Source organism: Ursus arctos, unplaced genomic scaffold (assembly GCF_023065955.2).
Source record: "Ursus arctos isolate Adak ecotype North America unplaced genomic scaffold, UrsArc2.0 scaffold_16, whole genome shotgun sequence".
Classification (NCBI taxonomy): Eukaryota; Metazoa; Chordata; class Mammalia; order Carnivora; family Ursidae; genus Ursus; species Ursus arctos.
Genome location: NW_026622830.1, coordinates 27,581,817 through 27,605,523, shown reverse-complemented (window position 1 = coordinate 27,605,523; position 23,707 = coordinate 27,581,817). Strand labels below are relative to the sequence as shown.

At 46.5% G+C, this 23,707-nt stretch overlaps 1 protein-coding gene across 1 annotated transcript; it reads left to right on the top strand.

The window, feature by feature from the left end:
- The first annotated feature begins 4,235 nt into the window (after positions 1 to 4,235).
- Positions 4,236 to 9,859, top strand: LOC113249538 (tyrosine-protein phosphatase non-receptor type substrate 1-like). The gene is made up of 4 exons (XM_048222109.2): positions 4,236 to 4,266; positions 5,788 to 6,141; positions 8,571 to 8,891; positions 9,474 to 9,859. Exons 1-4 carry the CDS (start codon positions 4,236 to 4,238, stop codon positions 9,857 to 9,859), a joined length of 1,092 nt encoding a protein of 363 aa, XP_048078066.2.
- The last annotated feature ends 13,848 nt before the right edge of the window (positions 9,860 to 23,707 follow it).

The window sequence follows — 23,707 nt, the reverse complement described above, 5'->3', positions numbered from 1 at the left end:
AGATCTCTAGTAAATAGTCTGTTCTAGTCCTTCGTCCATTTTTTAATTGGGTTCTTTGTTATTTTGTTGTTGAATTGTAAAAGTTCTTTATGTATGCTGTTTATTAATCCTGTATGAGACATATGCTTTGCAAAGATTTTCTTCCATTCTGTGAGTTGTCCTACCACTTTTGTCCTTGCTACAAAAAGTTTTAATTTTGATGAGGTCAGAACTATATATATATATAGTTATGTGTGCTTTTGTGGTCACATCCAAGAAATCATTGCCAAATCAAACATCATGAGATTTGCCTACAGTTTTTTTTTTTCTCAGAATTTTGTAGTTTTAGCTCTTACATTTAGGTCCCTTCATCCAATTTGAGCTCATTTATCTATAAAGAGGAAGGTGAGGGCTCAACTTCTTTCTTTGCATGTAGATATCCAGTTTTCCCAGCGTCTGATGACTGTTCTTTCCCCCATGAATGGTGTTGGCCTTCTTGTTGAAAATCATTTGACCATATGTGGAGGTTTTATTGGTAAGCTCTCTATTCTATTCCATTGCTCTATGTTTCTGTTCTCTTGTGAGTACCTTAGTACATACTCTCGTATTTTGTAGTGGGCTTTTAAATCAAGAAATGTGAGTTCTCCAACTGTGCCTGTTTTCAGGATTGTTTATTGATCTGGGGTCCCTTGAGATTGCATATGAATGTGAAATGGGCTTTTCTATTTCTACAAAAATAAAAAATGCCACGGGGATTTTGACAACAATTGTATTAAATCTATAGAATCGCCTTAGGTAGTATTGACTTAACAATATGAAGTCTTCCAATCCACCAATGGGGGATGTTTCCCATTGATCTATGACTTCTTCATTTCTTTCAGCAATGTTTCACACTTTTGTGGTTACAAGTCTTCCATCCCCATTCAAAAATTTACACCTACGTATTATATAACTTCTGATGCTAGTGTAAGTGGAATTGCTTGCTAATTTCCTTTCTGGATTGTCATCACTAGGGTATAGAATGCACCTGATTTTTGATTGTTAAATTTGTATAATACGAATTAGCTGAATTCATTATTAACACTAACAGTTTATTTTTACATGTGATATCTATAGGATTGCTACCCATGTAATCATGTCATGTCCAAAGAGAGATAGTTTTACTTATTCCTTTGCACCTTGAGTGGTATTTATTTATTTTTCTTGCCTAATTGCATTTCTTGAATTTCTGATATTGTGTCGATAGAAGTGGACATCTCTGCCTTGTTCTTTTTTTTTTTTTTAAAGATTTTATTTATTCGACAGAGATAGAGACAGCCAGCGAGAGAGGGGACACAAGCAGGGGGAGTGGGAGAGGAAGAAGCAGGCTCATAGAGGAGGAGCCTGATGTGGGGCTCGATCCCATAATGCCGGGATCACGCCCTGAGCCGAAGGCAGACGCTTAACCGCTGTGCCACCCAGGCGCCCCATCTCTGCCTTGTTCTTAATCGTAGAGGAAAAACTTCGATCTTAGAGGGAAAACTTTCAAACTTTCACCATCAAGGATGATGTCCGTTATAGGATTTTCACATATGACTTTACCATTTTGTGTAAGTTTCCATCTATTCCAGTTCATGGATTGTTTTTATCATGAAAAATGTTGACTTTAGACCAATGATTTTCTGCTTCAAATGAGATAATTCTGTATTATTCTTTTCTTCATTCTGTAAGTGTGGCCTATTACACTGTCTGATTTTCATTTGTTGAAACATCCTTGCATCCCAGCAAGAAATCCCACTTGGTCATTATGTATAATTCTTTCAATGTACGATGGACTTTTAGTTTGCTGATGTTTTGTTGAGCATTGTTGGATCAATATTCAGACAAGATTCTGGTGTGCCGTTTCCTTGTAATATCTTTTTGGCTTTGTAAAGGATTATGCTGCCCTGAGAGTGAGACTCAGAATAACCCAAAATGACTTAGGAGTCTTCCTTCCTCTTTAATTTTACTTTGAAGAAGATTGGCGTAACGGTTTTTTGTTTGTTTGTTTGTTTGTTTGTTTGTTTTGTTCTTGTTTCTAATGTTTGAAAGAATTCACCCATGAAGCTGCATGGTCCTGGACATTGTGTTGTTGGGAAATTTTTGATTATGGGTTCAGTCACGTAGTACTGATATTCAGATTTTCTGGTCTTCATGATGCAGTTGGTAAGTTGTGTGTGTCTAGAAATTTGTCCACTTAACCTATATTATCCAATTTATTGGTGTACAACTGTTCAATGTACTTTTTTAGAATTCTCTTTATTTCTATAAAATGCTTAGTACTGTCTTCCACTTATTTCTGATTTCTCTCTCTGTTAGTCAATCTAGCTAAAGCTTTGTCAACTATGTTGGTCTTTCTGAAGTACTATTCCTGGTTATGTTGATTTTCTCTCTTGCTTTTCTATTCTCATTTTATATATTTCTATGCCACTGCTTTTTACTTCCTCATTCTGCTAGCTTTGAGTTTGGGTTTTTTTTTTTTCTTCTTTTTCTAATTTCTTAAGGTGTATAGTTGTTACTAGATTTGTGATCTTTCCTTTCTTTAAATTTAGGCATTACAGCTATAAATTTCCCTCTCTCACTGCTTTCACTGCACATGGCAGGTTTGGGAATGTTGTTTTTTCGTTTTCATTCATCTCAAGGTGTTCTCTCATTTCCCTGTGATTCCTTCTTTGCCCTTCTGATTTCTTAAGAGTGTGTTGTTTCATTTCAACACATTTGAGAATATTCTATTTCTCTTTTGTTGATTTCTACTTTGGTTTCACAATCTGTTTCACCAGTTCACTGTTTGAATAGTTCTTCTTCCAGATTCCAGTAAGTTGCCTGCTCACACAACCTGCATGACAATGGCCCACACAAAGGTTGTTTGATGGTCACTGGTTTCTGTAACAGTCCAGAGAGACATGTGGTCGACAGAACAATGCCCCCCCCCAAAAAAAAGAGGTCCATATCCTAATACCCAGAACATGTGGATAGTTTTCTCTTCTGGAGCAAAAGAGATTTTGCAGAAGTGATTAACTTCAGACTCTTGATATGAGGAGATTATCCCAGATTATCAGAGTGGCCCCAATATATTCACAAGAGTCCTTATAAGAAGGAGTCAGGAAAGTCAAATTTACAGAAGGACAAGAGGCAATAGAGGTGAGAATTTGAAGGGATTGGAATATGAGAACCATGAGTAAAGGAATGTGGGCAGCTTCTAGAATTTGGAAAAGCAAGGAACAGAACTCCAGAAGAAATGCAGATTGTTAATTTTGGCCATTCTAACTGGTGTGCGGTGGTATCTCATTGTGGTTTTGATTTGCGCTTCCCTGATGGCAAGTGATGTGGAGCATTTTCTCATGTGTCTGTTGGCCATTTGTATGTCTTCTTTGGAGAAGTGTCTGTTCATGTCTTCTGACCATTTCTTGACTAGATTATTTGTTTTTTGGGTGTGAGTTTGAGAAGTTCCATACAGATCTTGGATACCAGCCCTTTGTCTGTTATGTCCTTTGCAAGTATCTCCTCCCATTCCGTAGGTTTCCTTTTAGCTTTGTTGACTGTTTCCTTTGCTGTGCAGAAGCTTTTTATCTTGATGAAGTCCCAAGAGTTCATTTTTCCTCTTGTTTCCCTAGCATTGAGAGACGTGTCTTGGAAGAAGTTGCTGTGGCCAAGATCAAAGAGCTTACTGCCTATGTTCTCCTCTAGGATTTTGATGGATTCCTATCTCCCATTGGGTTTCATCCATTTTGAGTTTATCTTTTAGTATAGTGTAAGAAAATGATCCAATTTCATTCTTCTACATGTGGCTGTCCAATTTTGCCAGCACCATTTATTGAAGAGACTGTCTTGTTTCCATTGGATATTCTTCCTTGCTTTGTTGAAGATTAGTTGACCATAGAGTTGAGGTCCATTTCTGGGGTCTCTATTCTGTTCCATGGATCCAAGCGTCTGTTTATGTGCCACTACCATGCTGTCTTGATGATCACAGCTTTGTAATATAGCTTGAAGTCAGGAATGGTGATGCCCCCAGCTTTGGTGATCCTTTTCAACATTCCCCTGGCAATTCGGGATCTTCTCTGGTTCCATACAAATTTCAGGAGTGTTTGTTCCATCTCTGTGAAAAATGCCAATGGTATTTTGAGAGGGTATTGCATTGAATGTGTAGATTGCTCGGGGCAGCATAGACATTTTAACAGCTTACACAGTTAGAATGGCCAAAATTAACAAGACAGAGAACAACAAATGTTTTTGACATCATGGAGAGAGCAGAACCCTCTTACACCGTTGGTGGGAATGGAAGCTGGTACAGCCACTCTGGAAAACAGTATGGAGGTTCCTCCAGACGTTAAAAATAGAGCTAACCTATGACCCAGAAATTGCACTACTAGGTATTTATGCCAAAGATACAGAGGTAGTGAAAAGAAGGGACACATGCACCCCAATGTTCAGAGCAGCGATGTCCACAATAACCAAATTGTGGACAAATGGATAGGGAAGATGTGGTCCATTTATACAATGGAATATTGCTCAGCCATCAGAAAGGTTAAATACCCACTATTTGCACTGACATGGACGGCACTGGAGGAGACAATGCTAAGTGAAATAAGTCAAGCATAGAAAGTCAATTACCATATGGTTTCACTCAAATGTGGAAAATAAGGAATAGCGCAGAGGACCAAAGGGGAAGGGAGGGAAAACTGAATGGGAAGAAATCAGACAGGGAGACAAACCACGAGGGACTCTGGACTCCGGGAAATAACTGAGGGTTACAGAAGGGAAAGGGTGGGGGGATGGGGAAACCAGGTGATGGGTATTAAGGAGGGCACGTGTGGTGATGAGCCCTGGGTGTTATACACAACTAATATGTCACTGAACACTACATCAAAAACTAATGATATACTGTACGTTGTCTAATGAACATAACGAAAAAAAACTAATGATGTACTATATATGGGCTAATTGAACATAATAATAATTAAAATATTAAGGAAAGAGTTCTCTAAGGAACTGAAAAAGAATTTAAAATTTTTTTTGAAAAATAAATAAAAATTTAAACTTAAAAAAAAAAAAAAGAAATCCGGCTTGGCAGACCCTTGGTTTTAGCCCAACAACACCAACTTTGGATTCCTGATCCCAGGAATACAAGATAGTACACTTCTGCAGATTACAGGCACTACATTTTTAATAATTTGTTACAGCAGCATTTGGAAACTAATATAGTATGATTGAAGTATGGAGGAAAATCCCAGGGATTTGAACACTACTTTACTTCTCATTTAACCTACCTGTTCATTGTGTGGAAGCTCTGTCATCACCCTCACTCACGTGTCCAGACTGATCAACAGAACCCAGCACGTGCAGGTGCGTGTGGAGGAGGGAAGTGGACCAACAGAGGATCTGGAAGTGAAATGCACAGCCCACATAACACATCCCTCCCTTCAGCTCACACACAGTGATCTGAAGAAGTCTCGGGGTCCCACTGAATGCAAGGGTCCAGAGAGTACAACACACCATGAGGCCAGAAAATGAACAACCAGAAACACTGGGAGAAACACGACGCTTCAGAGAGGCTGAGGCACTCAGACCTGCTGTGTGACACATCACGGAGTCTGTGTCTCAGTCTCCTCAGTTGTGACAGGGTCTCAGGTTACAGGCTCATGGGGAGGGCTGCATGGCACGTCCATGTGACGTGCTGAGCCCCAGGCCCGCTCACGGTGCGCACTCAGTCAATGAGCTGTTGTGGATAAACACTTGAGGGGACGTACAGGATCCCGTCAGGAGCAATAAATGCCGGCTGTTTCCCTCCAGGTGCGGCAGGAGAGCAGGAGCTGCAGGTGGTCCAGCCTGACAAGTCCGTGTCTGTCGCAGCCGGACAGACAGCCACTCTGCGCTGCACCGTGACCTCCCTGCTCCCCATTGGGCCGGTTGCGTGGTTCCGGGGCACAGGGCCAGCCCGGGAGTCAGTCTACAATTTCAGAGGAGGCCACTTCCCCCGAGTAACAAATGTTTCTGATGCCACGAAGAGAAATGCCATGGACTTCTCCGTCCGCATCAGTAACATCACCCCAGCAGACACTGGAACCTACTACTGTGTGAAGTTCCAGAGAGGCAGCCCTGATGTGGAGTTGAAGTCTGGACCCGGCACCCAGGTCACCGTGAGCGGTGAGTATGGCCTGGGCCTCCTTCATCCCCTGCTGGTGACAAGTAAATAAGAATGCGCTCCATTGTCTGAGGAACAGTGAAGAACCAGGTGTCGTGGTGGGTGCCCCTGACTTGAGCCCCTTTCACAGATCAGGGAAGTTGAGGCTTGGAGAGGTCATACTATTTGCTCAGGGTCACACGGCTATAAAACTGTGGGAAACTCCAGAACCCCAGTCTGTGGGCTCCACAGTTCTCGCCTTTTCCACTCCTGACCAGCCGTCTGGTTCCAGGATGAGGGACTGACATTCTGAGTGACTTGCCCAGTCACAAAGTCCTACCTCACCCCTGCCTCCAGAGAGCACTCCCTTCTATGTGGCCAGTCTTCTCTTGGCTCAGCACTTACTGAGCACCTGCTGTGTGCAGGCTCTGCTCTGGGTGCGGGGGAAGCAGCAGGGAACAAAACAGGCAAGGGTTCCTCTCTCATGAGGCTGACATTCCCTTCCCTTCCAGTGTGGACAAATGTACCCAGGGCAGGAAGGGGGGACAATGTCTTTCTTTCTTTCAGCTTCAGAAAATCACAGCGACAAGAGGCCCAGGCTCGCTGTATAGTCTGACAACCTGGGCAGAGAAGATGCCAGAGGTTAGGCATTTGTTGTGGGTCCGTCCAGAAAAGCTTCATGCAATTCGGGCCTGGTTCCGTAATAGTGACTGAGTCTCCCCACAGCGCCTGGACATAGGCATGAAGGAGGCTTTATCCTGACTGTGCAGACATTACAGAAGTTCCCGTGGTGCTTCCCTTGCCTGGAGCCACAGCTGGTACGTGGCTTCAGCACCAGGCAGAACCTGTGCCTCCTAGGAGAGCGCGCCTTCCTCTTCCCCAAGCTGCCCACACTGTGATGCCCTGCGTGACAGTGGATGGAGTCGAGGGGCCATCTCAGCCCCTTTTATGGATGGGGACACTGAGGCTGAGCAGATCTGGCCTGACCAGGGACAGGAGCCACACCCTGACTCACAGCACTGCTCTTTGCACACTCACTGTGCTGGTCAAAACGGAGAAACTTCCAGTCCTGTCCTTGAAAATCTTGTATTGTTCCCTTTGTCAGCAATAAGCATTAAAACACTCATGAGGAGAGCTTTGCACGCCCAGATCACACAGGTCCCAAAACAACTCATGAAGAGTTGAGCCTGTTCCTAGAGGACACGGTTCCTCACATCTAAGAGCATCAGGACGCTTTCCCTTCTGTGCGATGCTCTCCTTCATGCAGCAGCCTGAAGCGGCAGCCTGGACGGAGCAGAGGGGCCCGCGCAACCCCAGCAACACCAGACACCCCATTCCTGGCTCTGCAGACTGAGGGTGACTGGCAGGCACATCCTGGAGGGTGTCTGGGTCCCCTGGGCAAGAGTTCATATTCTAGACTCAGCTGTAGGGACCCCACATCCTCCCTCTGTTGCTACAGGTCAGCAGGTCTGGGCACCCAGAGGGACCCCTCCCCATGAGTGCTTGCAGTGGAGAATCTCAAAGGGTGAGAGGAGGGTGGTGGACACTGTCGGGATGGAAAATGTGGAACCCTTGCTCTGTTGTGGATGAAACAGCTGGAGGCGATGGGAAGCCCACCTGGGATGCAATGAGGGGTGAGGGGCAGCGCCTTTGTGCCTGGACCCAAGTATGTCGGCTCCATGGCGAGGTATAGACAGAGACTACGCAGGGGGAGTTCCCTCACAATGTTGTCTTTATTTGAACATGTAAGGAGATCACAGGGAATAATTTCCAAAACCTTGACCCCGAACAGGGTCAAGCTGGATCCATTTATTAGGCCTTGGGAAGAAAATTCAGAGCAGGAGTTTAACATCATCCTGAGGCTGACTTAACTATCAGAGGCTTTCTGATTCGTCTGCTCCTTTCCATGTGCATTTTCGGTCATAAATTCCAAGCAGAACTGCCTGTATTCCCTCACTTGCCCCTCACTGCGACCCCAGGAAGGAGACATGCCTGCTGTCCCATGTCACACAGGAGGAGCCCACGCTGTGCCACGGCCACACCTCCTGTGGGCTGCCCAGGCTGGTTCCTTCTTAAATGGGGGTCCCGCTCTGCCCCTGCTTCCCCTGCACAGACTCTCTGACCTCAGTGAGGTTTGCAGGGAGGCAGCTAGGATGGTTGATGCCAAGAGTCACACCCATCAGAAATGTCATTCCTGTGCCCAGATTGGTGGGAAGTCACCTGGCAGAGAAGAGAAGGGGGACCTTGAACTCAGGCCTGGAGCTACACCTGGGCCCTGTCCCCGACTCAGAGTTCAGCTATGGAACCTGGGGTCCTCCTCTGTGCGATGAGGAGATGACACCGCCCTCCCCACACTATCCGAAGGGCCGAGGGTTCTCCAAGGTGTCACACACGTGTCCTTACTGCTGATGACCACAGTCATGCTTACTGATCATAAATGCTCCTCTTGTAGCCAAACCCTCTCCCCCTGTGGTGTCGGGCCCCGCGGCCAGGGCCTCGCCTGAGCAGACAGTGAGCTTCACCTGCGAGTCCCACGGCTTCTCCCCCAGAAACATCACCCTGAGATGGTTCAAAAACGGGAATGAGCTCGCAGCCTCCCAGACCACCGTGGACGCAGAGGGACACGGCACTTCCTACAACATCTCCAGCATGACCAGGCTGGCACTGGCCCCGGGGGACGTTCGCTCCCAGGTCATCTGCGAGGTGACCCACGTGACCCTGCAGGGGGGCCCTCCTCTCCGTGGGACTGCCAACTTGTCTGCGGTCCTCCGAGGTAGATGTCCCTCACCCCAGCCCAAGCCCGGGTCTGGCCCCCAAGTCTCTGGGCCTGCCCCTCCCCCACTCTGCCCCAGGCCTTCCACTGCCCGGGGTTGACATCTGACAGACCCTCCCAGTCACCCTGCACCTAGATGCACCGTCATCCCCTACTGTTTTCATGGCAGCTGCAGGGTAAACACTTACCGTGTGCCAGCACTGTGCTGGGTGGTTCATTTACTTTACCATAGCAATCCCAATATTGAGCACCTGCTGTAATCCAAGCCACCGTGTGCTTGCTGATGTCATTTATTTTGCTAGTTATTCTATTCCAACTGCATACCACGGGCTGAGTAACTTGATTTCACTCATTCTTACCTCAGTAGGAGCTACCAGTCCTTGAGCACCTACTGTGTGCTGGGCACTGTGCTTAGGGATTTCATTCATATGCAGACACTACCCTCAGTGTTTGAGCACCAGCTGCATACCTACCACTGTTCTGGGTGATTCCCTCGTTGTGTGGGGGGAGCTAAGTTCTCGAGCCCTCCCCTGTGATCTGTCTGTTCCATAAGGTCAGAGCTTCTGCTCTGTGCTCTTTCAGTTCCGCCCAACTTGGAGGTTTCCCAGCAGCCCGTGGCAGGGGACCTGGTGCTGGTCACTTGCCAAGTGACGAAGTTCTATCCCCAGCGCCTCCAGCTGACCTGGTGGGAGATCCGAAACGGGTCCCGAACAGAAACGGCCTCAACAGCCTCGGACCTCATAGAGAACAAGGATGGGACGTTTAACCGGACAAGCTGGCTCCTGGTGAAATCATCCACCCACAGGGAAGATGTGGTGCTCACGTGCCAGGTGCGGCATGACGGGCAGCCCGCGATCACCAAAAACCGTACCTTTGTGGCCTCTGCCCACCAGAAGGACCAGGGTGAGACCTCAGTGATCCTCTTCCTAGTGGCCTGCCCCCTGTGTCCTTCACCTGACAGTGATTAAGTCCCTGTCCCCTCGAGCCACCCCCTGCTCCTGCTCTTTCTCACCTGGGCCTGCTCTCTTATCCCTTCTAGACCTTTCCATCACCACCCCAGGAAATGTCTGCACCTGCCACTCTGAAATTCTGGAAGGGATCCTGAGGACCTGGAGATTTGAGTCTTGACCAGGCTCCCAGGTGACCGTGTGTGCTTATACCTGGGGTCTCCTTCATCCCCTTGTTTGTGTCAGCAGACCAGCAATATTCACGATCGCTCACAACACATTTACTTTATGCCAATTCCAGTTCATTTCTAGTCTCCTTTCCTGCTTCAACCAACCCTGTGACCTGGAATTTTACTGAAGGGACTCAGGGAGCAGTGAGGGACAGATGGTGAAGATTCCCTGCCCTTAGACCAGCTGATGAGCTATGCTAGACTAGGGAAACCTGAGTCCCTGAAGACAGACCAACGACACATACCAAAAAAAAAAAAAAAAGCATGTGTTAATTTTAGCAGCAGCGCATTGTCCCAAAGAACTACAGAGTCCCCTTTCTACAACAAAACATTCCTTATTGCTCTCTCATGTAACATCAGGAGGAGATCGAACCAGGTTTGCCGGAGTCTTTGCTACAGAAGACCTTTCAAAGGCCCATGTTCCTTCTAACATGCCCTACGACATTGTTCTCATGGCTTGGTCAACACTCGGTCACCCAGCGTTCATGTCCCTGCCAGCTGGTAGAATAGAGATGGGAAGGGGAAAATGAACGATTTCCCTTATAGCTAGAGGTATGCAGAAGTTTCATAATTGTGTCCACTAATAACTTAGTCATGGATGTACATCCAGTTGCAAATGGAGTCCACAATTGTGTGGTCATGTGATTAATGACATTTATTACACGCTTAGTAAATTTAACAGTGATTCCTCATATCATCTAAAATGGAGTATTTTCCAAAGCTGATTTTCCAAAGCTGCTTCTATTAACTTAATTTTGTGGACCTAACTTGGTTTTAATTCATCTGTAAATGCTGAAAAGAATTTCCCTGTGAAACACCTGTGACTTCACCGTTCTTTTTTTGATGTGAAAAGAATGTGAATACGTCAAACTCTTCATTTCAGATTGGATGCTTGTGGTAGGCTGTGCTTTTGAGAAATTTGCGCCTTTTTCTGTGCGTTGTCAAATATCTGCCTGTAGAGCTGCTCATAATATTACCTAGTTATCCTTGCATGTCTGTAGGGACTTCAGTGATATCCCATTTCACTCTTGATGTTGGAAATGTGTCAATTCTCATTTTTTCCATTCTCAGTGCTGCTAGAAGTTTTTCAAATTTATCAACCTCTTCAAAGAACCCACTTTGTTTCCGTGATTTTCTCTTTGTTTTTAATTTCTTTGCTTTTTCACCTCTTTTTTAATTCTTTCTGCTTGTTTCGGTTTTATTTGGCTCCGCCTCATTTTTTTCTTGTAATCCACAAACTTTCTTTTATTTTTTTTGTTCTTTTAATAATATTTTTTATTATATTATGTTAGTCACCATACAGCATATTCCTAGTTTTTGATGTAAAGTTCCATGATTCATTACTTGCGTATAACACCCAGTGCACCATGCAATACGTGCCCTCCTTACTACCCATCACCGGCCTATCCCGATCCCCCACCCCTCTCCCCTCTAAAGCCCTCAGTTTGTTTCCCAGAGTCCATAATCTCCCATGGTTCATTCCCCCTTCTGTTTACCCCCCCCTTTCTTCTTCCCTTTCTTCTCCTACCGATCTTCCTACTCCTTATGTTCCATAAATGAGTGAAACCACATGATAATTGTCTTTCTCTGCTTGACTTATTTCACTTAGCATTATCTCCTCCAGTGCCATCCATGTTGCAGCAAATGTTGAGAAATCGTTCTTTTTGATGGCTGAGTAATATTGCATTGTATATATGGACCACATCTTCTTAATCCAGTCATCTGTTGAAGGGCATCTTGGCTCCTTCCACGATTTAGCTATTGTGAATAATGCTGCTATGAACATTGGGGTGCATATGGCCCTTCTCTTCACTACGTCTGTATCTTTGGGGTTAATACCCAGTAGTACAATGGCTGGATCATAGGGTAGCTCTATTTTTAACTTTTTAAGGGACCTTCACACTGTTTTCCAAAGTGGCTGTACCAACTTGCATTCCCACCAGCAATGTAGGAGGGATCCCCTTTCTCCACATCCTCTCCAACATTTGTTGTTTCCTGCCTTGTCAATTTTTGCCATTCTAACTGGCATAAGGTGGTATCTCAGTGTGGTTTTGATTTGAATTTCCCTGATGGCTAATGATTTTGAACATTTATTCATGTGTCTGTTAGCCATTTGTATGTCTTCATTGGAAAAGTGTCTGTTCATATCTTCTGCCCATTTTTTGATTTGTTTATTTGTTTCTTGTGTATTGAGTTTGAGAAGTTCTTTATAGATCTTGGATACCAGTCTTTTATCTGTAGTGTCATTTGCAAATATCCTCTCCCATTCCATGGGCTGCCTCTTAGTTTTTTTGACTGTTTGCTTGGCTGTGCAGAAGCTTTTTATCTTGATGAAGTCCCACAAGATCATTTTTTTTGTTTGTTTCTCTTGCCGGCCTCATTTTTTGAAATGGAAACAAATGTTATTGAATCTGGATTTTCTTTTGTTCAAATGCCACATCTGGGCCTCCTTCTGTGCTTGGGGAGTCAGGAGTGTGGAGCCAGGAGGAGTGTGGAGCCAGGATGCCTGATACGTGTTCTTCCTCCAATGTGGAAGCGCCTAGCCCAACTGCCTTCCTCTTCCACCTTTCAGAGTCCTCCAAATTGGACCCCATGTGATTTCCAGGCGGCAGGCTTGTACTGAGCCAGGAGGGCAGGGAGAGATGAGGCCACACCATCTCCTATGGACCAGTTTGGGTTTGGTGTTTAGTCTTTGGTCTTTCACTGGGGCTCAGACCATAGCTCTTCCTTCTGCTGCTTCAGGTGTGCCTGAACTAGCAATCTTCCAGCGTGCTAAGGCTGGAATTAAATTTTAGGGTTGTCCGGGTGGGCAGGCTGGAGCCATGTGCAGGATGCCTCTGTGACCCTGCTGAGCCAGGATGCCACAGCCTCCCCTGGGCATCCCAGGGCTCCAACCACGGCCATCGGTTCTGGATCCAATGGGTCTGATATAATGATGCACATATTTTTGTTCATGTTTATGGAATTGAAGTGTTTTACAATACTTCTGGCTTAATGGCCCTCCCCTCCCTCAGGATAGCATGACCACACATGTTACTGGGACTTGGGGTGGGTTGTCTGGTTTGGACAGTGGGGGAGAGGTTCTGAGTCTCCTGATCTTTCTGGTTCTTCTTTCAGGGCCCCAAGTTGGCCTCCCCCAGTTTTCCTTTTTCCCCTCACCACATTTTGAAATAGCACCTTTCCTTTTCCCTTTTACCCCTGAAGTCATGCATTTGAAATTGTGCCTACCCCTTTTATTCATATCTGTCCTTTTGAAATATCCCTGTCTCCTTGTGTTAGCTTCCTATTGTGGTAATAATTAGCACATACTTAGCGGCTTAAAACAATACACATTCATTTCTTCCATTTCTAGACAGCAAAGTCTAAAGTGGGGTGGCAGGACTGCAATCCTTCCGGGGTACCGGGGAAGAGTCTGTGTCCTTGTTGATCCAGCTCCTAGAGGTAGCCCCAGTCCTCAGCCAAAGGCCCTGCATGCTCTGACCTCTGCTGCAGTCCTCATGCCTCCTGCTCCCACTCTTCTGCTCCCTCCTTCACTTGTAAGGGTCTCTGTGATTAAGCTGGCTCCACTTGCATAGTCCCAGATAATGACCCACTCAAGACCCTTGCTAATTACCATGCAGTCTCTCTTGCCATGTAAGGTACCACATATTCACAGACTCTGGGGATTCTGGGAAAACCCTCTTAAGTCAGGCATACTTTGAAACCCCTTTCTAAGATCTGTGTCCTGATCTGCAGGACACATTTCCAATATTTTCTTTTTTTTTTTTTTTTTAAGATTTTATTTATTTATGTGACAGAGAGACAGCCAGCGAGAGAGGGAACACAAGCAGGGGGAGTGGGAGAGGAAGAAGCAGGCTCCCAGCGGAGGAGCCTGATGTGGGGCTCGATCCCAGATCGCTGGGATCACGCCCTGAGCCGAAGGCAGACGCTTAACCGCTGTGCTACCCAGGCGCCCCACATTTCCAATATTTTCTAATATAGCTTTAGGTAGGACTTCCAAATAACTGTCATTCTCTTTGGCTAGCTGGACTTAACTACTGCCCCTGCCCTTCCCTGTGGTTGGGAAGGTGGAAGGGGAATGGCATAAGGTAGTGCATTTGGATTTGGAGATTATACTCCTTTGTCTCCTGGAGATTCTGCAGTTTGGGCATTGCTCTTCAAGGACCACTGACAGCCAATTTTCCATGGAGTTTACTGTCCTTTCATTGTTATCCTTTGGGTTGAGAGGCCGTATATTTGGAGATGAGTAGCTAAGTTGCTGCCTTGTACTCAGCAGCCCACTAGCGCCCAGAGGGCTTTGAATGACTTGGCCTCAATGTCCCTATCCCACATCTCAGTGTCTATCTCCCGTATTTCCCCATCAAGGCCCTATTCTGGCACAGCAGGTGCAGTATAGCTGAGAATTCAATCCTCTATGAGGCACTGATGCTCCTATGATTATGTTGAACCCAATTATATCCTCAGCTTTTCCTCCCCCTGCTCTGGGAAGTACGAGTCTGCACTGTTGCCCACAAGTCCTCTGACTTTCATCATGTGTGATCAGTCGGTCTTCGTTTTGCATTGTCTTTCCCTGTAGGACTGATGCCCAGCCACAGCCACCCAACCCGCAGTTCTTATACTTATGGACTCCTTTCGACAATGCTGGGTACTCCCCTCCTCTGCTTACACCATTCCAGGACACCACGTTGAGGTTTCAGCAGTGAAAATAGTGGGGCAAGCTGACACCTACCCGGCTCTGCTGCCTAGCAGGGCTGGGGGCCTCTCGACCAGCCAACGGATAGACACCCTGCTCCAAATGTGCACGTCAGGGCTTGCGATCCAGACCCTGCCCAGACAAACTCCACACATCCCGTGACCCAGGAAGGATACTCTCAGATGATATGGGGAAAGCTCACTGTAGAGTGCTGCCCAATCCACATGCATGAGAGAGGGAAGGAGGCAGAACTGGCAAAGGGAGATGTTGACCCAAGACAGCAGAACAAGACTCAGCCTCAGAAAGAGAGCTGGCGAACTGAATGTTCCTTGTGAGCTGTTTTACATGGAGTGGATTGGCTAAGCCTTTGTACCCCCACTTCCTCCAGCCCTCTGCTTCAGGCTGTCTTCTAGAAGCAGGTGCAAACGTGGGCAGTGCAGCTCTTTCCACTGAGAGAAAGTCCAGGGGCCCACCCAGCTGAAACCTGCCATCTTCCAACACTCCAGGAGCAAACATGGTGAGCTCTCTGCTCCTTCCTTTAAGATCATATCATATATTTCAAAAAATTATTTGATTTTCTTTATTCAAACATAAATCAAAAATGGGCCGTTCAAACTCTACTTCCAACAGAAAAATGTCACTGATATTGGCATTAGGGTCAAGGTGGGCTGCATGGTGTTTGAAACCCTCCTGAGCATTACACCCCACTTCCTTGACTCCCAAGGGTGTTGTCCAGCCAGCAGGTCTCCTGAGATCAGGTCATCCTGAGGCCTCCTTCCTCACTTCTGTACATGGAGTCTTCAAGCCCCGTGCGTGGAGCAATGCAGGGCAGCCTTGCCTTGCCCCTCACTGACCATGAAACCTGTTTTCACTCCACTTGAGGCCAGGCTGACATTTGTCCCTATGACCCAGGGAGTTTGAACTTGTCCTGGTCCAAAGATAAGGTCTCAGAGTCATCCTGCATGACGGCAGCGAGGGATTTCCCTGGGTCTGAACCACCTCGTCTTTTCCTCTGTAAACTCTGAGCCTGGTCCCTCATCAGAAAGACGATATATGAATTGCCCCATTGGGTGTGAGGACCAGTTCATTAAACCAAACTTACACGTCACTGGGTGCTCAGTCTTCCTACCTCTTCCCTCAAAGGGACACTTTCAGCAGTCAGAAATGGTGAGTGAGATGAAGAAGTTCTTACCCCAAATCTGCCTTGACCTTGAGGGCAAGGGAAGAGATTCATGTTTCAGAGCATTGATAAGCCTGAGTTGCCCCAGAGAGAGTAAGTGGAGGACCCAAGGTGCCCCCTCTGATGGTGCCTCCTATCCCTTCTTTTCCAGACCCAGAGCTGTCTACTCTACTCCTGGTGGCTGTCACCCTGAGCCCAAAGCTGCTGCTGCTCATCGCTCTCTCTGCCATCTATGCCCACAGGAAGTGTGGGCCTGACTGTAAGTTGTGGGTCAAGAAGGGCAGGCCAAGGGCAGCCCCAGAGGGGCCAGGTCAAGAGGAGGGGCAGCCCACATTCACAAGGGGTCAGTGCCCACCTGGAGTAGAGAGCACGTGACACACCTCCCCTGATACCCTGAGGATCTCAGGGATCCTAACTCCCTGAGGTGGGGGGTGGGGCTTTAGCTTGTATGAGGTGGGTGGGGTCAAAGGCTGTCAAGGGATGTGCACAGAGTCCTAGGGCTTCTGGGAATGAAGTGGGTAGAGTGGCTGAATGAGAGGCAGCTGGGTGGGAGGATCCCTTGGAGATCGTCACTAGATGATTGAGCACTGGTGTCCTTTGGGCACAAGACATCTGCATTTAAACAAATGCTGACAGGTGCCAGAGGGCTGCTCTGAAGACGGCGTCCCTTCTGACCCTCTTTGGGATACATTGGAGGGGATGGGGAAGGGGGATCAGGCCCTAAGGGAGGAAGCTGAGGTGGCAGAGTCCAATGTCAGGGGCTGCCTTTCCTCTCACAACAGGTGTCCCAGGAGGAAAATAGCACCGAGGACATAGGAGACACATGGGGAACATTTCTGGAATGAAGAGCAGATAATTAACTATAAACATGGATCCCACAGCTCCTTCCTTCCTCCCCTGCTACATGACGCCCTCAGTCTCCGCTGCCTGCTTCCTTCCCTGAGGGTCCCAACCTAAAAGAAGGAACAACTAGAAGCATCCACAACTCTGCCCCAAATGCCTTGCTTCCCCCTGAGACCCACCTGCCCACAGTTCCTGCTGCTCCTTCTCAGAGTCCTTGATGCCCCCAGAGCTGGGTCTTCATACATGGTCCTTAGCAGGGGCCATGGGAACTTGCTCTGGGGACTAACACATGAATATCTGCCTGGAATGTTAGAAACAAGTCACATCTACACATCCCAGGTATCTCTCATCCATCTCCTGGGGACCGTGGCCATGAACTACACTCTCATGTCCACGCTCTCAGAAGTTATTCCTGCCAAGCCCCAGCCTCCCCAGCCTTGGTGAGATTCTCCATTGGGTCTTAAATACAAATGAATCCCATGCTGGTTTGCAGAAGGGAAATGATTCTCCTTCCTCTTTGCCTACATGTCGTACTCCTCAATCCAAGAGACAAGATTCCCTCCTCCCTGTGATGGGAACACTCGCTCTTCCGTCACCTTCATCCTTCCTGACGCCACTGCTCATGTACACGAGCTGGCAATCCAGAAGCCTGGAGCCAGCCTTGATTTTCTTACTTTATATCCCACGTTCAATTCTGTCTCCAGTGGTGGGATGGTAAATGTGCAACAGTCCACTCACAGAGAGGAAAAGAAGCCTGACTTGTATTCCATAAATGAGTGAAACCATATGATAATTGTCTTTCTCTGCTTGACTTATTTCGCTTAGCATTATCTCCTCCAATCCCATCCATGTTGGAAGATAGGTAGGAGAAGAAAGGGAAGAAGAAAGGGGGGGTAAACAGAAAGGGGAAGGAACCATGAAAGACTATGGACTCTGGGAAACAAACTGAGGGCTTCAGAGGGGAGGAGGGGGAAATAGGATAGGCCGGTGATGGGTATTAAGGAGGGCATGTGTTGCTTGGTGCACTGGGTGTTACAAGCAAGTAATAAATCATAGAACTTTAAAAATATAAATAAATAAATTTAAAAATAAAATAAAAAAATAATAAAGATGAATAACCCTGAAAAAAAAAAAAAGCCTGACTTGTAGTGCTTTTGGACTTTTGTGGTGTCAACACTCCCAGTGTGACCAACTACAAGCTAACAGTATTTAACAGCTAGCTTGCAAAATTCCTGCAAAGCTCTGAGGAGTGAGTGCAAGCATCCTGCCACTCGCCAGTGAGCTCCACCCAGAATCTGCACACTGCTCACTCCCAGGGCTGCTCCTTGGTCTCAGCCACCAGCATCCCTTCCTGGACCATTGCTTTGACTCTAACAGGCTCTCCAGTTTCAGCCACAGTGATTCCATGGAAATGGAAGTCAAATTGTGTCTCTCCTCTGTTTCTCCCCCTATGATCTGCATGACACTCTCTCCCTGTTTCAAACTCTGCTGACATGTCACGTTATCAAAGCCTTTCCATAAACCACCCTATATAAACTATCAGCTCCTCTCTCTCACTCCGTGTTCTCACAGCTCATCACCTACTTAAATTGTTTCCGTAGAACTTATGATTAGCTGACATGACACGTGGAGCCAGTGCTCACTTTGCACGACAGTGCAGGACAGAACAACGATGGTGCAGCTGAAACCATGCAAAGTGATCTCAATAATCAGCGGAGAAAAACGATTTTTCTGAGACCTTTAAAAACCTTTTTCAAAACACAGAAAGTCTCCAACTGTCCATTATGAATGTATAGGGAAGTAAAAAAACAACAGAACCATTATTTATTTGGTGTTCTGTCATTTCAAATATTAGAAACACTGAAAAGGGAAGCATTTATTTTTTTTAAAAGACTCATCAAGAATAGTTTGCACAGTGCTTGGCCTCTTCTGATTGCACTGTTGACCATATAGTGCCAGCATCTGAGTAACCTCACTCCATTCTCAACTAGGATCAGCTTCCAACATTCCATCCCTTGCACGTTCAATGTTGTGAAATCCTTACAATATTAATATGAATATTTCTGTGTCACATCCTCCGGGACGTTTTCACCCCCCTTCCCCATCACCTTCTTCACTGACATGGTCGGTTTGCCTTCACTCTGCTCCTCTGGCTGCATATCCACAGTCTGGGGACCAGAGTGGCTCCCTGATCTCAGACTCCAGCCTCCTCGACTGTGAGCAAGAACTTTCTTTTGTTCTGAGCCACCCAGTCTGGGATATTTTGTTATAGCTGCCTGAATTGACTAAGACTGATTATAACCCCACATATAAAATAAATATCTTTGAGCCATACTGATATAAGTAAATAACTGAATAAATTCATAAGCCAAGGAGAAGAAAAAAATGTCCTGTGCAGAAAAGTCCCAAATGATGTATGTAGATACGTCACTCTCAGGAGGGGCAGCCTAAGTGCCCACTCAGGAGGGGCAGGCTGCTTGTTGTGACTCCCTTCCAAAGAGGACAGAATGGAAAGGAGGAAAAAGGAGTAACTACAGAGGGGACGCCTGACAAATCAGGTCAGCTAGGTGATCACGGGTGCACCAGCAGTCATACCTCACGGCCACAGTGTGGTCCATGATACAATGTGATGAAAACGACACTTTTCCTCTGTGGCCTTCCTCCCCAAACCCATCCCTCCAGTCTGCTTATGAGAAAAGCATCCATAAATTACAAAGAGGGACATTCCACCATAGACCTGAACAGCACTCCTCAACACTGTCAGGCCGCCACCCTCAAGGAAAGTCCAAGAAGCTCTCACAGCTGAGAGGAGCCTAAAGAGACATGACGAGAAAATGTGATGCGGTATCCTGCGGGGAATTCTGGAACAGAAAGGGACATGGGGTAAAAACTATGAAATCTCTTCTGGACTGAATGTTTGTGTCTCTCCAATGTTCATGTGTTGAAATCTAACATCCAGTGTGATGGGATTTGGAGGTGCAGTCTTTGCAAATAATATAGTCATGAAGGTGGAGTTCTCATGAATGGGATCAACGCCCTCAGGAAAAGGGGCCAGCCAGCTCACCCCATCCCCCAGGTGAGGTGACAAGTGGTTGGCGGTCTGCAACTGCAAAGAGGGATCTCATCACAGCCCAACTACGCTGACCCCCTGATCTCAGACTTCCAGCCTCCAGGACCGTGAGAAGTAAGTTCCTGTTGTTTCAAGGCATCCAGTGTATGCTGCTTTCTTAGAGAGGCCCAAGCTAAGACAAAATCTAAATAAACTATGATTTTTGGTTAATAATAATGCACCAATATTGGTTCACTAATTGTAATAGATGCAACAAATTACTGTAAAAAGCTATAGAGAGGGGAAACTATGTACAGCCGTATATTGGAACGCTGTATGATTATCGCAGTTTTTCTCTAAATGTAAAACTGCTCCAAAAGGCGAACTCCATTTTTTAAAAAAAAGTCAACATCTTGTCCTCAGCTGCATGTCTGCCTCTTGCACCACCTTGGAGGACAAGTCAAGGAAATGTGTGGTGGGGAGACGTCTGTGTTTTTATACCCAAGTTTTATCTGACTTCACAGCTCTGACGTTCCTCCTCCTTCCTCTGTCCTCTGCCAGAGCTCACTCCAGACCCAGGCGCTCAGAGATCCCAGAAGAACCTGCTTCTCAGTCCCCCATGATATTCATCCTGAATGTTTCCAACTAGCAAAGCCCAGGTTAGACCAAGTGGGGTCAGAGAGCTCTGGATGAGGTGGGGTAGCTTTAAGACCTCAGTGGGGGATACAGTTAATCCATGTCTTGAGCCCAAGGGATTAAGGTGGAAGGGGCTCTGCAGAGGGTGGTGGAGGCTGTGATGCTCTGGGCCTGAGGAGATGGCCCTCAGCTGTCAGCCCTCTTTGGGATGGCCTCAGCTGAGGAGAGCCACCACACCCAAGATCATGCCTGGGACCTTGCCACATCCAGTGGTTCGTCAACATGGGGATGTAAAGGTCCAGCCTCTCAACCCAGCTCAGGACAGCTCTGAAGGAAAATCCTAGCACCAGAGCTCCATAGGAGATCAGCTGAGGTCTTCATTGGGACTTTACTGCAGCTCAACTTATTCTAAACAATTCTGTTCCCTTCACCTCCTCCCACTTTTGGATCCTAACGTACTCCCTGAAAAATGACCTGCTTGTCAATATTCGTGTCAGCCCCTGTTTCCCAGGGAACCTGATGTGGAAGAGAGAGGCTGTGGTCAGTACCAGAAAAGATGGGGATCCATGGTCTCTAGGGTCATGCCAGTCATGGAATCATGGGTTGTTTACACTAGCACATACGAGCTACTGTATATCATATGCCATATACCACATATCAAATACATTTGATATACAACGTATTGTATACTACATACCACACACCATGTACCACATACCATATACCATATGCCACATACCAAACAGTCTGACCATACGAGAGCAATGAGAATCCACAAAACGATGTATGCAAGAGAGGGGTGTACTCAGATCAGTGTTGTAGAAGACCACCTTGATGAAGGAGAAGGAAGAGCTTTCAATGGGCATTAGAATTGAGTATGCTTACTAGGAAGTAACAGTTTTTATTCAGGCAGGAGAAGATGATGGAGATGGAGACATAGATTCGAGAGGTTAGTTTAGGAGGTAAAACTAATAGAGGCTGCTGGGGACAGACACGACTGGACAAGTGAGGGTGTAAACATGGATCCCTTCTTAGTCTCACCATGGGTAGTGGATGTGCAACCTATGGAACAGTGTGTAAGGGGAGAAGAGAAGGTCCGGACTGCAGACTATGAACTCAGTTTTGAATATCTGAACTATACAAATGAATATTTCAAGGTAAAAGTTTATACAGCTCAGTCACCAGAAGTGGATTCAAGATAGGAACCTAGGTTGCATTTGTTAGTGATGACAGTGCTCTTGACAATCAAGGCACTAAAAATCCCAGGCTCTGAAGAGTGTAGACTGGACTGCAAGGTGTGAAGTACGCTGGAGGTGCCTCGAAGGGTAGGATGCTGGAGATTGGAGGAAAGATCCTCTCTAGCTCTCAGCAGGGGTCATGGATGACTTCCCAGCATGGTATTCCTCCTTGAGGACAATGTGGTAAGATGGTGACATCACTGGGGAGGGGATGGCAGTATCGTCATCTCCTATAAACAGTTTGGGCCTGCTCTGCATTCTCCTCTTGTTCCAACACCTCTCCTGGCCTTCACATCTTGTTGATCCCTAAGAGGATATGGGGCTAACAAGGAAGCACGAGCAAAATAGCCTTAACAGTGCCTGAGCATGGACCGGTGGACATTAGAGAGTCACTTGCTGAGTGTGGGCTGAGAGTACTGGACATAACCTTTGTGCTTTGGTAGACCTCATTCCAGAGGTGAGAGGAGGATTCCAACATACTGTTTCCACTCCCATTCTGAGAACATTTCATTTGTCCCTCTGTTCCCTTCCTCCGGAGCTGGCCCCAGACCCAGCACAAACAGCAGAGGCAACCCTCACATTCCAGGTGTGTTTCTAGGTGTGTTGCTTTCCCTCCTGTAGAGTGTTCCCCCAGCCCCACCTTTCCTTTAGCACCCTCCATCCTCTAAATTGCAAATCATCACCATCTCCAAAACTCTAATCTCTTTCCCATACCATGTCTCTGGGCTTCTACATCAGCAGGGGTGCAGGTTGGTGAGCCCTCAGATGGGATGAGGCTCAGGAATGAGCATAAGCCTGTGGATGTCATGCCCTTAACTCTGGAAATTCCAAGCAATTGGAGCAGCAGCTTCTCAGCTTCTGGCCACCTTGCCTGTCCATTTGATAATCTTTTTAAAAAGTGCTAATGTCCCATGGCCTTTCCTCTCATCACAATCCCCTTCCTCTGACATCATGGAGGCTGAGAGTGTCTTCACTCCTCAGAGCACAGAGTCCTGGGCCTCTCCAAGACAACACTCAGACAGAGAAGGCTCCAGGGCCACCACGATGCCTGTCCCTGCCTCCCACTATGACCACCTCTGCCATCCCTGCTGCTGACTCTGCCTTTAGGATTCGCAGGTGTGGTGGGGATTCCACTATGCCTGTTTACTGCGTTCTTTTCACCTGTTTACCTAGATTTTCTTGGGGCAGAATTTCTCTGTCCTAGCCAGAATTTATCCAACTAGATTGGAAGGGCTCCCAGCTCACAGAAACTCTCAGTGGCTGTGTCTGTTCCACACCATTTTGTTCAGGGAATGGGCACATGCTAATGCTCACAGAGCTGAGTACAGCACACACATCAGAACTCTCATCCTCCCAGCCCCTAGGAACAAAGAATCTGTCTTTTCAATTTATTACCAGCACACAGATGCTACCTCTCAGTGGACAGCAAATGTTGGAAAACATGAAATTGTAAAGCAAGAAAAGAATCTACAATGCTTCCATCCAAAGACAATCACTTAAAAATTTGCAGAACTTTGCAAGCTCATGGAATATTGGCTGGAAGTGGTCATTAGAGGGCTCTCTTGTCAGTGATGGAAGCTGAATCCTGCAGGCTCTCCAAATAACTAAGCATTTCTGCCCCTCTTTGCTGAAAAAGCTGAACAAGCATGTGGAGTCTTTTCCCCAAGGCCATCAGTCCAAATAACCAGAAGAGTCAAGTCAATGTTGGAGAATAACATCCTAGAAGATTGACACCATTGGGCTACAGGACTTTCTAGAAACTACAGTAATTGATACAGTGGCATTGGTGAGAGACGAGACACACAGATCGATGCAACAGAATAGAAACTCCAGAAATAGACCCCCATAAATACAACCAACTGATCTTTGGGAAGGACCAAGATAGTCTTTTCAACAGATGTTGCAGGAGCAATTGGACATCTGCATATCCATATGCAAAAAAAAAAGTTGCTTCCACATACAGACCAACAGCCTTCATAAAAATAACTCATATATAAAAC